Here is a 12944-nt window from a genome sequence, read left to right on the forward strand (position 1 = left end):
CTGATTAAAATATAAAATAACGCGTGGATTCTCGTGGATAGCTGTCTTCGCGGGGACGGCGGGAGATTTGAAAAAGTTGGCCGTATTCTGATGCAAAAGAAGCTTTTAGCGTGGTTCCTTACTTATTTCTCAGGAATCTACATTTTTCTCTCTTGCCGGAGTAAAGCGGAAGCAACGTTTAAAGCTTCGTAGAACTTTATAAAATTTGCATCCGAGAGCTTCTCAAATTCCATTTAAAAGTTGATAACAGCGCCTTTGCAATAAAAAAGAAAGATGTCCGTGATATCCGACACCGTTCGCCGAGACAGTTGCCCTGGGGAAAAGTGAACGGGAAGAAAGAGAGAAGAAGCACAGGATACGATTACTACCTAAAGATACTTTGCTGTTCACGGCAGCACGTAGAGACAATAATATCCCGTAACCGCGGAAAAATAATTCGACGGTGACCTTCTCTCGCTCTTCAGTCGCTTCTTTAATCGACGCGACCGGGCAACTTCCGCCGTAATTGAGAACGCAGAGCTCAAAAACGATGGCGAGTCTCTCGTGAAAATTTGCACCGTTGCTGAAAGTCTCGTTAAGACGTCGTCGTTTCGCTTCGAAATGAAAGGATGATGCTTCCTGTCGTGTCTCGCCACCCATTTTTTCTCCATCTCCTCCTCCTCCTCCTCCTCATCCCAGGACACTATCTTGAAAGCACTTTAAATCAATTTATTAGCTTCGTTTTTAATCACCTAGTCGTTCAGACCGCCAACCTCTCACCCCCTTCCTTTCGCTCAGCTTCGACTGAGGAACGAGTTGCTTAGAAGCCACCGGGAACGAAATTAAAGGTGAATTTTTCGATGCGGGGATATCTCTCGAAATTACTTCCGACACTTATACACCCGCGGACGGATGTCGCAGGTTAAGAGTAATTCCCCGCTGTCCCGGAAATATCCGTCGGTTTTCTCCATTTTTTCGAGCTCGCAGCCACGGCGCGGAAGTTCGTCCGCTGCTTCATCTCTTATGAAAAGGATTAGCGCTAAGCCACTTCGATCCATCGTCCCGAAAAGTCACCCATCTATCCCTGTTATCCCTCGTTTTCCGCGTTTCGTTAAAAAAATGTCAAACGCGCGCGCATCGACTTTATACAGATTACGTCGCGCGACATTCGATTTCCTTAACTGAAAAAAAAAAAAATAATAATTTAACGATTGCGCGACTCAATGTATCTCCCTACATATCGCACGCTTTATATTTGAAGCAGTAGATGTACCACACTAGAATTTAAGAAGCTCTCGGGTGCAAATTTTGTCAAGTTCTACGAAGCTTTAAACGTTGCTAAAATACGCCTAGATCGAATAGTCTCGCTGTCTAACTAATTGAAAAAATAATTTCTTTTTGTTTCCAAGTGCGACAGTGCTTGGCGACACAATGCGACGCCGGCGCCGTTTCTCCAGCAGCAGAGTCGCCTTAATGGCAAACATACACAAGTAAGTGATATACAATAAGATATCTCTCGATCGACGAGAATAATTCTCTCCATCTGATTGCTCCCGAGCGTGGAAGTTCATCTTCCGAGATATGTCTGATAAATAAACTCGCACGGTGCGGAACGATCGATCGCGTTCGTCGAGAGTGCGTACAACACTTGGCGAAATATGTTTCCATTCCGCGGGACGCGGCTCAAAGCTAATGCATCTTATAGTGGGTTTGATCAACTATCGGAGTGGTGGCGTCGTGCCGCTCTCTGATCTCTCCGAGCTCTATCTCGGCCGAGCAAGATTAATGACCACGACAAACGTAGCCGAGCACACGGACGCGCGTTGTTGTATCTCGCGGCTAAAATGACCCGTCAAGATCAACCGGCTCGGGGGAGAATCCGAATGGCCAGGCGGAACGGACGTTCGTCTCGAGACGATGCTTCATGTCCGCACGAGGGGGTCGCAAAAGTTTCCGCTCGCGGGGGACGACACGGCGCGATGCTATCATCAACGCGAAATCACACGCGTTCGCCTCGTCGGTGTCTTCACGGCCGAGTGAAAGTGAAACGCGCTCGCTCGCGCTCGCGCGCGTTAACTCATGCAGAATACCGAACGCCGCTGGTAAAAAAGTAATTTCTATGCGATGGCTTCGTCGGAACCAGCGGCGACGGCCGCTTTTTACGTCTATCGACTGCTCCCACCGATGACCTTTAGCCGGAAAGATTTCTTATGTTCGGAAATATAGGCAGGCGAGCGCGGCGCAGGTAAAAGGCGCGGTTTAATTTAATTTCTCAACTAGGGCTCCTCTGTTTACCTCCGCCAGCTGTTGCGTCGTGAATTGTTAAGGACTAATCTAGGACTGATCTAAAATTATGAGCGCGATTATTGCACGGCTTCGGTCGCTCGTTCTGATTATTACGCCTCCCCCGATTATTACGCCTCATTCTCTTGCGCACGGCGCACGCTCGTGTAATTGTTGCTCCGCGTTTGTCACGCTTTCTCTATTTGCGTGGCTGTATCGTTGAGCGATTCTTACAACGTACAATCGATCGTGGCGGGGTAAGCAAAATTAATGAAGCGTTTATCGCAATCAGAGGCGCGAAAAGGCTCGCCGGCACGGTTTCCTCCCTGTTGGCATTAATCTACCCTCGAGGTACTCTACTCTCCCAGGATAAATATCCGATCCAATTAATCACCAGACGTCTAATTAGCGGCAAGAAATTCCATTGCGATGGATTTTCCCCGGTAAATTGATTCCGCCTTTTAAAGCGTTTTCCAGGCTGAGGAGATGGAGAGGCGGCGGGCTTTTCACGAGAGATTTCAGTCTGGTTTTATCTTGGAATCGCACTGTCCGTGAGTGATTAATCGATGAAATTTAGACTTTACAGCTCGCCCCGGCAGCACGGCGAAAAGAACTTAGAACTCTCGTCTCGGCCGGGAAAGGGGAGAGACTCGAAATGATTTCGACATTATTGTGCGGTATTTTATCTTCGCGTTCGCCGTTCTCCCCCACTTTCTTCTCTCTTTCTTTCGTTCTCGCTCGCTCGCACGTCCCGTCGGAAAACCTTTCGGTTTCGCCGTATTACGTCAGAACCGATAAAAAGCGGGCCAATGAATATTGAATAGAATAAATGAAGAGAAGCTCCGCTCGAGGAGCCGTTGAATTTGTAGGTGAAACGCGCCGCAGATAAATCGAGGACATTCCGCGCGCAATTAGAGCAATTCGCCGCGAATCGCGCGCGACTTGTCGGATCGTTACGAAGGAAGAACGGATCCGTATGGAGAACAGCCGGAACTCGCGCGGTCGTTCCCCTTTATTACGGCTTTATTACGGCTCCCCTTCAACCTCGATGCATGGATTAGCCTATAAAGAAATAATGCAAATTGGCGGCCGGCGAGAAACCGGGCGGGCGGCGCGGGAGTACGACCAGTGTACGCTTCCAATAGGCTTCCGAGGCGAAAGGGCGGGAGAAGGGAAAAAAGAATGGGGAAAAAAGTTACAACGCAAAAATATGGATACGCCAACACCATCGAACGGGATATCTTTTTCCATGATAGTCCACTTTGATAATCCGCTCCGCGCTTTCCCGAGAAATACTCGGGGAGAAATGTATATCTCGTAACGCGCGCAGATATAACGCTCGACGCGAACAGAGGGTGTGGTCTATAAACAGGTTCGGCCTGTCTGTCGAGCGTATCAAATGGGAGAGAAAGAGAGACAGAGACAGAAACAGAGTCAGACAGAGAGAGAGAGAGAGAGAGAGAGAGAGAGAGAGAGATCACATCTGGAAAGATAAATTTTAGCATGCTGCTGTGCGGCTTCACCACTTATCACCCCCTTTTCCCGCCTCTTTTATTGTTTCTCGTATCTTTTCGACGGTTTTTCCCCGTGAACCTTTAATTATCTACTCCCCCTTTCCCCCCCCGAAGAAGACGAAGAACGGCCGTTCGTCGGAAATAAAAATCGGACAGTATGTGTCGTATGTGAGGACTTCACTCAATGGCGTATAAAAAAGCTGCTGTAATAAGCAGAAAAATTAAAACAGTAAAGTCTCGTGCGTGATATGCGATTATCGTTGCTCTTGTTTTGGTATTGTTAATTGCTTACGTAATACCGTCTTGCCCGTTCTCGTCAATTTTAAATTCATGCTACGCGGCAATTTTGCGATATATCTTCTGTCGTCCCCGGCATTTCTCTCGCGAGATCGTGATTTTCCATCAATTTGGCACGTACTTTCCCGTACGGGGTCTCCGTCAATAAATGAGGGTCGATGGCTGATTGCGCAGCGTTACGATGGCGCAGCATTCCGTGCCTGGGCGCACGAAGTTCTGGCCTAATTCTCGCTAACAGTAATCGTGCTCTCCATTTAAAAGTTATTAACGGCCACAACGTTTCCCAGCAAAATTTCATCTCCAAGTGCTCCGCGAACAATCTCCCGTTCATGAGTTCGCGCGGCGCAATATTCCGTAGGAAAGGAGAAAAAAGACAGAGAGAGAGAGAGAGAGAGAGAAAATTATCGTTTGATCGTATTTTTAAGCGCCCGACGTTTTGCATCCAATTGGAACTTCGTGGCGAAACGTTAGTCGTTCCGCTGTACCGAGGTTACATTTTTACAATGCCCTGTCGTTCATAGCGGAAAGGAAAGAAAGAAAAGGTTCCGCGACGTTCCGAGGCGAAGTCAATTGCAAAATTCATGCCGCGACAGTTGGAGTCAGAGTCGTTAGAAATTAAGGCCGTGAGTTGAAACGGAACACTCTCTCGCTCTCGTGTAACCGCTCACGTATTCCGACTACTAACGCTGCACTTTTATTTGTCGGATCCCTCTCGGACGTGGTCGATTCGATTTTTCGATAAAACTGCGTTGTCTCATCTCTCTCTCCCGTCGTTATACTTATGGCGGCGCTTATCTGATTATCGAGCTTACCGATAAAGCTCCCACCCACCCCCTACCCGTCATCTGCCGTGGCTCCAATAAGCCGCTGCGATAAGAGGAGCACGAAGTATCAAGTAGAAACCTCATTTTCTGACTATCGCCCGTCAGGTGAGGTCTACGTGAGCGCGCGAAAGAGCTCTACATCTCGGGAAGCTCGACCGAAAGCTTAAAAGCGAGTACCTCGAGGCAGGAACGAGCGAGAGGCGTATCGATGCTTCTTAGTCACGGAGTCCGATCAATAATATGTATCAATGTTTCGCCACCGAAATGATCACGTTGCAACTATGCGTCGCCGAATTGCGTCGTTTTCGTGCTCACGCTATTTCATTCATGCTATCGATCTCGGTTAATGAGCAACCATGTCAATCTCGATCGTTTACTTCCGCTCGATATGTCCGGTGTTGTCGTCGACGGTCGACGAACGGAGACGTTGTGCGAATCAACAAATATAAATCGATCGAACATTGAACTCCGACTTGACCCGTAGAAATCGATCCGTGCGGAAAACCCACCCTCTTTCTTTCTCTCTCTCTCTTTCTCTCTCTCCCTCCCTCCCTCCCTCCTTCCCTTCCTCTTTTTCTTACTCGCAGTTTACGCGACCGTAAAACGCGAGCCGTTACACGCACACATCGGTTGACACGGTCGTGTAAATTATCCGTTACGCAAGCCGTGACTCGCGCGCGCGTGCGTGTGTGTGTGTCGCCAACGATCGCCAGCATCCATCGATTCTTCCGAATGAGAAACATCCGCAGAGCCAGAGAGAAAGGGAAAGAGAGACACGAGACGGAAACGTGTCTACATGTGTTATACGTGTACAGCTTTCAAGCGCGAGTTCGACAAGCGCCTAAAAGCGTCCTTGAGCAGAATCGCCTCTATACGGTTCTACTTTTGGGCGCTCGTGCGTGTTACACGTGTGTCCACGTGTGTATGTGTGTGTGTGTGTGTGCGTGCTTGGCGACTCACCGGGTAGGGAGAGATCTCGTCGTGCAGAACCACCCAGCGGCGGGCGTCGCGTCGGCCGCCGAAAGACAAGCACGTGGAGTACGGAATCATGGTGGCCCCGAGGGAGAGAGTGAGAAAGAGAGACCGGGAGACAGAGAGGAAAAGTAGGGGCTGCTTCCGGCCGCTGTTGCTGCGGCGACGGCCGGCGGCGTCGGCACGATGGGGATGGTATCGGCGAAGCTCTCGCTGGTCCACCTTCGTGGATGACGCCGACGGCAGCCTGCGACGAGGTGACGCTGACGACGAAAGACAGCTGCGACAACAGCGGCGACGGCGGCGGCGGCGGCGGCGACGTCCACCGTCGGCGACGATCGCGCCGGACCGGGGCTTTACCGGGGGGAGAATCCGCGAAGGAAAACAACGGACGGGTGGTCGCGCGACACCGGCTAAGCGGACGGCCACGAGACTCCGGCGCAGCCAGAGGCTCGCGCGACCGCTCATTGGTCGCGCGGCGAACACCATCGCCACACGGCTAAGCCTGCCGGTCGGCGCGCGCAAACGCGCCCCCGGAGATCAATGAGAGCCGGAGACGCGCGACGCGTCAGGGTTCGCCGAGCGAAGGGGGATGAACGGGGGGATCCAACAGCCGCGGCTATAAGGATGCAATCGTCGCCTGTCAATCGACCGGATTGTCGGGAGGAATGAACCGGTCGCGTCTCGAGATCTCGGGAGAGGGGAGGGATAAATGTAAATTTTTCCAAACAACAGACGATTTCTCGAAAGTACTCCGACACGCTGCGATTTTTTTCTCCTCGCGGTATCGCGGTGTTGCAAGTCGCCGCCGGCTGTGTTTCGGCCTGATCGTCCGAATTCGATTGGCGCGATGATAAAATGCGCGACGCGCGTAATTGAGCATCTCTCGATTTCGAAGCTGCATATCATCGAGTCGGTAAAGCCGTTGGAGGTAAAGATTATGTAGCACTAGATTGAGAAGCATCGATGTAACTACGTGTGTTGTGTTAACAGAGTAATTGTCGGATATAACTCCTGTTCTATTGTGACAGTAATTATGTTATTACGTGAGTGTCGTAATAACAATTATTATCGTTGCATCGTATCTCTCTCCACCATGAATTTACGGAAATAGAAAGGCCGTAAAGTCCTGTCCTCCGTCATTAGATAAGTGTGATTCATTACTACAGGGGAAAACAGTCGATAAGTGCATGGAAACACATGATACGCATAAAAATCCAACCACGTTTGCCGAGTGAAACATTCTTACTCCCTCGCCACGATACAGATATCCATATCTCTTTTTCACAATATCGGGAACAAATTCAATATCGATGTCGTTTCTCGATATCGCGTACCGCTATCTCTTATGCTCGAGACAATAGCACAAGATATACAACGATTACAAGGGAAAGATACCGAGAGTAATGACGTTTCTCTAATGACTGTTCTAACTTTTACCATGATTCGCGAAACGCGAGCTCTCGTGAAACGACCGACGCGATAAAATCGGCAACGGAGCAGCGAGGTAAACGAGAAGAGCACCGAGTCGACGTACTGGCTCATTTGATCCGGTAAAAGATAATCCTAAACAGAGAATAGAAAAAAAAAAAAAAAGACCGAAACTCCACCTTAAAATAACGAGGTACTACGCGGCCCGCTAAAACACACGACTCATTAGTATTATCATCGACTCACACAGTCGTTCTACTCGCTTGTACCGCCACGTGCGCGCGATATCCCCGCAGGGACCTTCGAGAGTGACGAAGTTCGTGCTACGTCACCGACAATTCGTGGCATATGGTTCGTGGCACGCGTGCAGGTGACGGCTGATAGAGCGAGAGGGGTCAAGGGGCGGCAGGTGCCGGCAATAGGAGGCGAGCGGAGGTGGAGTAGGTAGAGCGCGCGCGAGCGAGCGCTCTCGATAGAGCGAGAGGGTCGGCTTCGTCATTTAATTTTAGCACGATCGCGTGCAGCCAATGGCTGCTCGCAGGGGCATGTCGCGTGGCCCAGGGAGTCGCTTGCAATATCGATCCGGACTTTACGCACCTGAAGCGCACCTTCTTCCCCATATAAAAGGAGAGTCGCGTCCGCTCGCTCGTCCGATCGCTCGTTCGTTCGCGCGAGAGGCCGAGAAGCCGAGAGGCCGAGAGAGAGAGAGAGAGAGAGAGAGAGAGAGAGAGAGAGAGAGAGAGAGAGAGAGAGACTGAGAGAGAGAAAGAGAGAGCGAGCGGAATCCCCTTGTTCCGGGCCGCGTCTTCGCCATCACCTCGATCTCTTTTTACACGCGAGCGCCCGTACAGAGGAATTATTCGCTCCCCGTTAAGTTGAGCGATCCTCATTCTCTCCCCTTCGCGCACCTCGCGCGCGCGCACGTCTGCCTCGTAGCTCGCTCACTACCCTTTCCGCCTGCTCTCCGTCACGTCTCCAGCGCGAATAAATAGAACGTAACACACAAAGTGCTCTTACACGCTCTCCTACGTTCGCCTGAGCGAAGGAAAGAGAGCACCCGCGGAAATCATATTAAATCCCCTCTTCGTGCTTTCCTTCGTATCCGATCTTACCGCGTGTACAGCTACGCGCGCACCGCTAGTGGCGCCGATCGGCGATGCGTGACCGTAAAATGAAGAGTAGGAAAGAAAACAAAAATCGTCTCGACGTGCCTAGTTACTATCCCGCTCGAGCGTGCGTTCGCGATCTGCTTCGTTTCGTTTTCCGCGTTTTTCCCTGTCGAGATCGCGATACCGCGCGATTAACGTCCGTAGCTCTCCGTGCCCGTTGAGACCTCGCACAGCTATGAACACTCTTCCCCCCCCCCCTCTCTCTCTCTCTCTCTCTCTCTCTCTCACACATCGCTCGTCTTTCCTCCCGAAGATCGAAGGACGCATTGAGAATACACCCAATACTATCTCCTATCCGCGGATTCTTCGGCCTATTTCCCCGATCGCGATATACCGCGACGAATCATTCTCTCTGTTTACCATTCCACCCAGGAATGGCGCTTAGGGGTGCCGAGTGACTTAAAGTGCGGTTCAAACGATAACCGTTGATGGCAAAGCCGCGTCTGCTGTTACAGCGTCTGCTGTTCGCGTATTAGGATCGAAGGAAACGTGCACATATGACAAAATCGAGGTCGAATCGGCGAGCGTGCGAACGCGGTTTCTTAACTTTTCAACTCCCAACTTTGCTAGCGTGTAATACGCCCGTTTACAGGGCGAACGGCGCTTTCGCGCCCTGAGCCAGGACATTTCAGCGACGAACCGACCGAGAGAGAAAGAGAGATATAAAAGGTGTCGTCCCAAGAAATATTTTTAATCTACTTGGGGTAAGAGCGGATTCGCAACGGCGCGTACGTATTATAGGTGGGCCGTCGATAAGTACTCTGCATTTATAATATAACACGCCTTTTTACGGGCGCCTTCTTCGCGCTTGTTATGTCACCCGCCTGATCGCAATCTGCGCGCATCGCTAATTACATCTAATTATAGAGTTCCACTCACGTTGAGAAGCGTCCGGATGATCTGCTCCGATATAGTGACCCCCCCTCGGCGTGAGAGCACAGCCGGTGGCACGACGATGTCCAGCGGTAACCTGGGTAGCTCGACCATCGTCGTCGTCGCCGCTCGATGCGAATTTCCGCGTCCAAATTTCCTCCTGAAAGCAAACGAGCAAACACGTGTTTGAAAAACACTCTATGTTACGAGTTCTCTCTTTTTCATTTTCTGCACGACAGTCAACAGTGCGAACGGAAGATTGCAGTTTGTCGTTGTGCTCTCTCTCTCTCTCTCTCTCTCTCTCTCTCTCTCTCTCTCTCTCTCTCTCTCTCTCTCTCTCTCTCTCTCTCTCTCTCTCTCTCTCTCCCTCTCTCTCGTCCAGTCACGAGCGTATAGAACGCGCGAGCGATATTTCACATCGTTTATTTAGTCAGATTTAAAGAGAAAAATGAATTCTGTACCTTTATGATATTACTCGTTTTCTCTGACAGACATGATTTCCTTTCATTTCATGCAAAATGTCTCGTTCTTCTTTGATGATACGTATTGTACGACAACGACGTCGCGCAGAGAGACGCAATTGTCGTAAAGGGACAATTAGCATGATGGGCAAAGCGAGCGTGAGGCAACTCAAAGCCAGCCCTCGAGATGCAAAGAAATAAACAGTTACCAACTGCGATCCGTTTACGCTGGTGACTGATGATAGAACGAGATGCGTGACAAGGCGCGCATCGTATTAGATTCGTATTCGTATTCATATCGAACTCGGTCAATATCGTTGAAGCGAATGATAACGAATATCCCGATTATTCCTTACATGCCGATACGGCCGGTGTGTTGTCAAAAGAAAAATACATATTACTATATTTTCATCTATGTTGTTGCGGATATTTCGCTGATTGAAGATATAACTTCTTTCACCAGATAGATACGTCAAGTTAATTTGAGATTGGTTTGTTTACGATTAAATATAAAGATCGAGAGCAAAGATTTCCGACGAATTAAACCTCAAAAGAGGAAGTAAATTACAAAATCGTATTCTTCGGTTAATCTCGCGAGCGGACTCGGACAGAATTTTCATTTGTGATCGTGATTTAATTATAAAAATCATACACACACACATACATCTTCGTACGTATACATGTATAAATGTGTTAAGCATATATATGTTAAAAACACTGCACAACTGCGATAAGTGATAATCTCCCACGACGTTTTCATTAAACAAAAATTATTCTGAATATAAAATTAGAGATATTTAAAAGAGACATACGCAATTGCCTTACCGCAAACGCTTCACAGTGACAGGATACCATAATCTCATTTCAACCTCATTTCAACCACAAAAGAATCATGCAATCGAGTGACGCGACATTATTCATTTGATATTATTTTCTTGATTAAAAACGGCTAATTACGTTCCAAATAAAGTTATAAACTTACAATTAAAAAAAAAAAAAAAGAGTAAAAAAAGTGAATGATACGCACCAATGCAACGATTAGCAAACCGCGAGATCAAAAGTCGCGTAATTGCGAGAGGATCATTAACATTTTGACAGCATGCTGTCAAACAATAAGCAAGATATGAAGGATGCCCCGAGACATCCTAAAGTCGCCGCAGCGACTTGAACACTCACGCAGCGACTTGAACACTCACGCAGCGACTTGAACACTCACGCATGTCTCTGTTAATGACAGCATTTAGACTGTGCTCCATACACGATTTTTATCTTATCGCAATATCCATACCGACGACTAAGCGCGATTTTTGATTCGATTCGAGGAAAAATCACAGATCGACTTGAAGTCCGCAATAGCAGTTTAAAAACATATCCGTGTCATCCGTATCCATGTATGCATTTATACTCATATATCAGAGCGTACACACGAGTATGTATATATATATATTTAGTCGGTATCGGAGTAATCACGAACCTTTTCGTTTGGCAGGTAACCGCTACAAATTTAACCGCTACGTAAAAATCTACGCGTTAAGAAGGATACTCGAAACAAATTAAAATATGCGAACTATACATACGCACACAGATACACACACACATACACGCACACTTGTATCCATTTTAACACATTCGGAGTAAAATCGAAACATTCTATCAAGATTTTCACAACTAGCTTACCATTACGCACAATGTTGAGCTATGTATTGAAACAAGTTTGTAGAGGTTACCTATGAAACGAGAAGCGTCTCGACCCCATTCCAACGCCGATTACACGCGCACATATGGCGAACGATCTTTTTCGATTCGCGTGCCGTCGAACCGCTTCTTCGTTCTCACCTTGGCCGTGATACGGTTCGTCTCTCTTCAATGCTCATGTAGATGCGTGCTCGGATCAAGAAACGATTGTCGTTACGGCGCGCGGGACGTCGAATGGTTCCCGTATCACCGTTCCCGCACGAACTCGACATACAGCTCGACTGCGAGACTCGCGTTAACGCGCTTTATTTACCAGCAGCTACATCCATTCGGAGGAGAGAGCGTCGAGCGAAACGCGTCAGTGCGCGTCTCCTCGACTCACGCCGAACTTTGTTGTCGTTCCCGCGCTCTACTGATTCTGAATCCATCCATCGATCCTCTATCGTGCGTGTTTCGAGCGGCATGCAGCGCCATCGTACGGTGCGTCGCGGAGTTGCTACGCGCTATCTCAATATCGCGAACGACGCTATGAATCTCATCGATCGAAATAGCGAATTCGACGCAAAATTGCGCAACTAATGCGAACAAAAAGCAAAATCTCACTGAAATATGAAGACGCGATGTGACTCCTGGCTCTCGAAGTGTCCGTTTCTTCGAATAGAAGCGAATACGTTTTCTTTGGCTCGTCTCCTATGTCCTCGACGCGACACTATGGCACTGGTACAAGTAGTAAAAATCTTGTTTAATTGCGCTCACATCTACCGACTAATGCACTAAAACAATCGTCTGTCGCTTAATCGACATTTCTGACACAAATTTATACGCGAAATTCGCTTTTGACCGATGAAACGGTGTGACGAATACGGAGCGACCACTGTGCGCGCGTTCGAACTTGCGAGAACGTTAACGAAAGTGACACCACGTGACGTCACTACTGCTAAAGTTTTTGAATGATTATCAAAGCAATGATTAGCAGTAATCAAAGTACATGATAAATCGGACGTTCTTTGATAATTTTGTTATTATTTTTATATGAAGATTAGAATATTTTATGTAATCTATTTTGTTTGGTTTTAGGGAATAAACGTATTATATTGTCCGATCGGAAGTGATGCACGCGCAGTGTTGGGTCAATTGTTCCAACTTCGTGGTAAGTTAACTGATGGTTAAATCATATCTCTGTTTTTGTCTAAGTTGAAGGAAAAAAGAAGACAAACATATGATTTAACTATCAGTTAACTTACTAAGAAGTTGGAACAACCGGCCCATAGTGTCACCGAACCTCCTACGCATGCTACCACAACTATTGGGTTGGTAACTAAGTGATTGCGGATTTTGTCGACAGATGGATTTTACACTTTCTTTTGTTTCGTTAACGTGTTCAAAGTATCTAACCTATATTTTTTTCTTATTGTTTGGACTTCTACCTTTCATTTAGTACAAAAA

The 12944-nt window shown here is 48.1% G+C and overlaps 1 protein-coding gene across 7 annotated transcripts in view; it reads right to left on the reverse strand.

The window, feature by feature from the left end:
- LOC105181918 (uncharacterized) overlaps positions 1-11861 on the reverse strand; it is a 73144-nt gene extending 61283 nt beyond the window's left edge. For 3 of the 7 annotated variants that reach the window (XR_003114316.1, XM_025307504.1, XM_025307500.1), the window contains exon 1: positions 5858-6341. Coding sequence is in view for 6 of the 7 variants with exons in the window: in XM_025307504.1 (XP_025163289.1) it covers positions 5858-6337 (480 nt within the window). In the remaining variant the exon portion in view is untranslated. Of the gene's footprint in view, positions 1-5857; positions 6342-9348; positions 9503-11530 lie in introns of those variants that run through there. The other 4 variants (XM_025307505.1, XM_025307507.1, XM_025307501.1 and 1 more) reach the window with 4 other exon arrangements.
- Positions 11862-12944: the final 1083 nt, after the last annotated feature.

The sequence above is a fragment of the Harpegnathos saltator genome, unplaced genomic scaffold (genome assembly GCF_003227715.2).
Source record: "Harpegnathos saltator strain DR-91 unplaced genomic scaffold, Hsal_v8.6 scaffold89, whole genome shotgun sequence".
In the NCBI taxonomy this organism is placed as follows: Eukaryota; Metazoa; Arthropoda; class Insecta; order Hymenoptera; family Formicidae; genus Harpegnathos; species Harpegnathos saltator.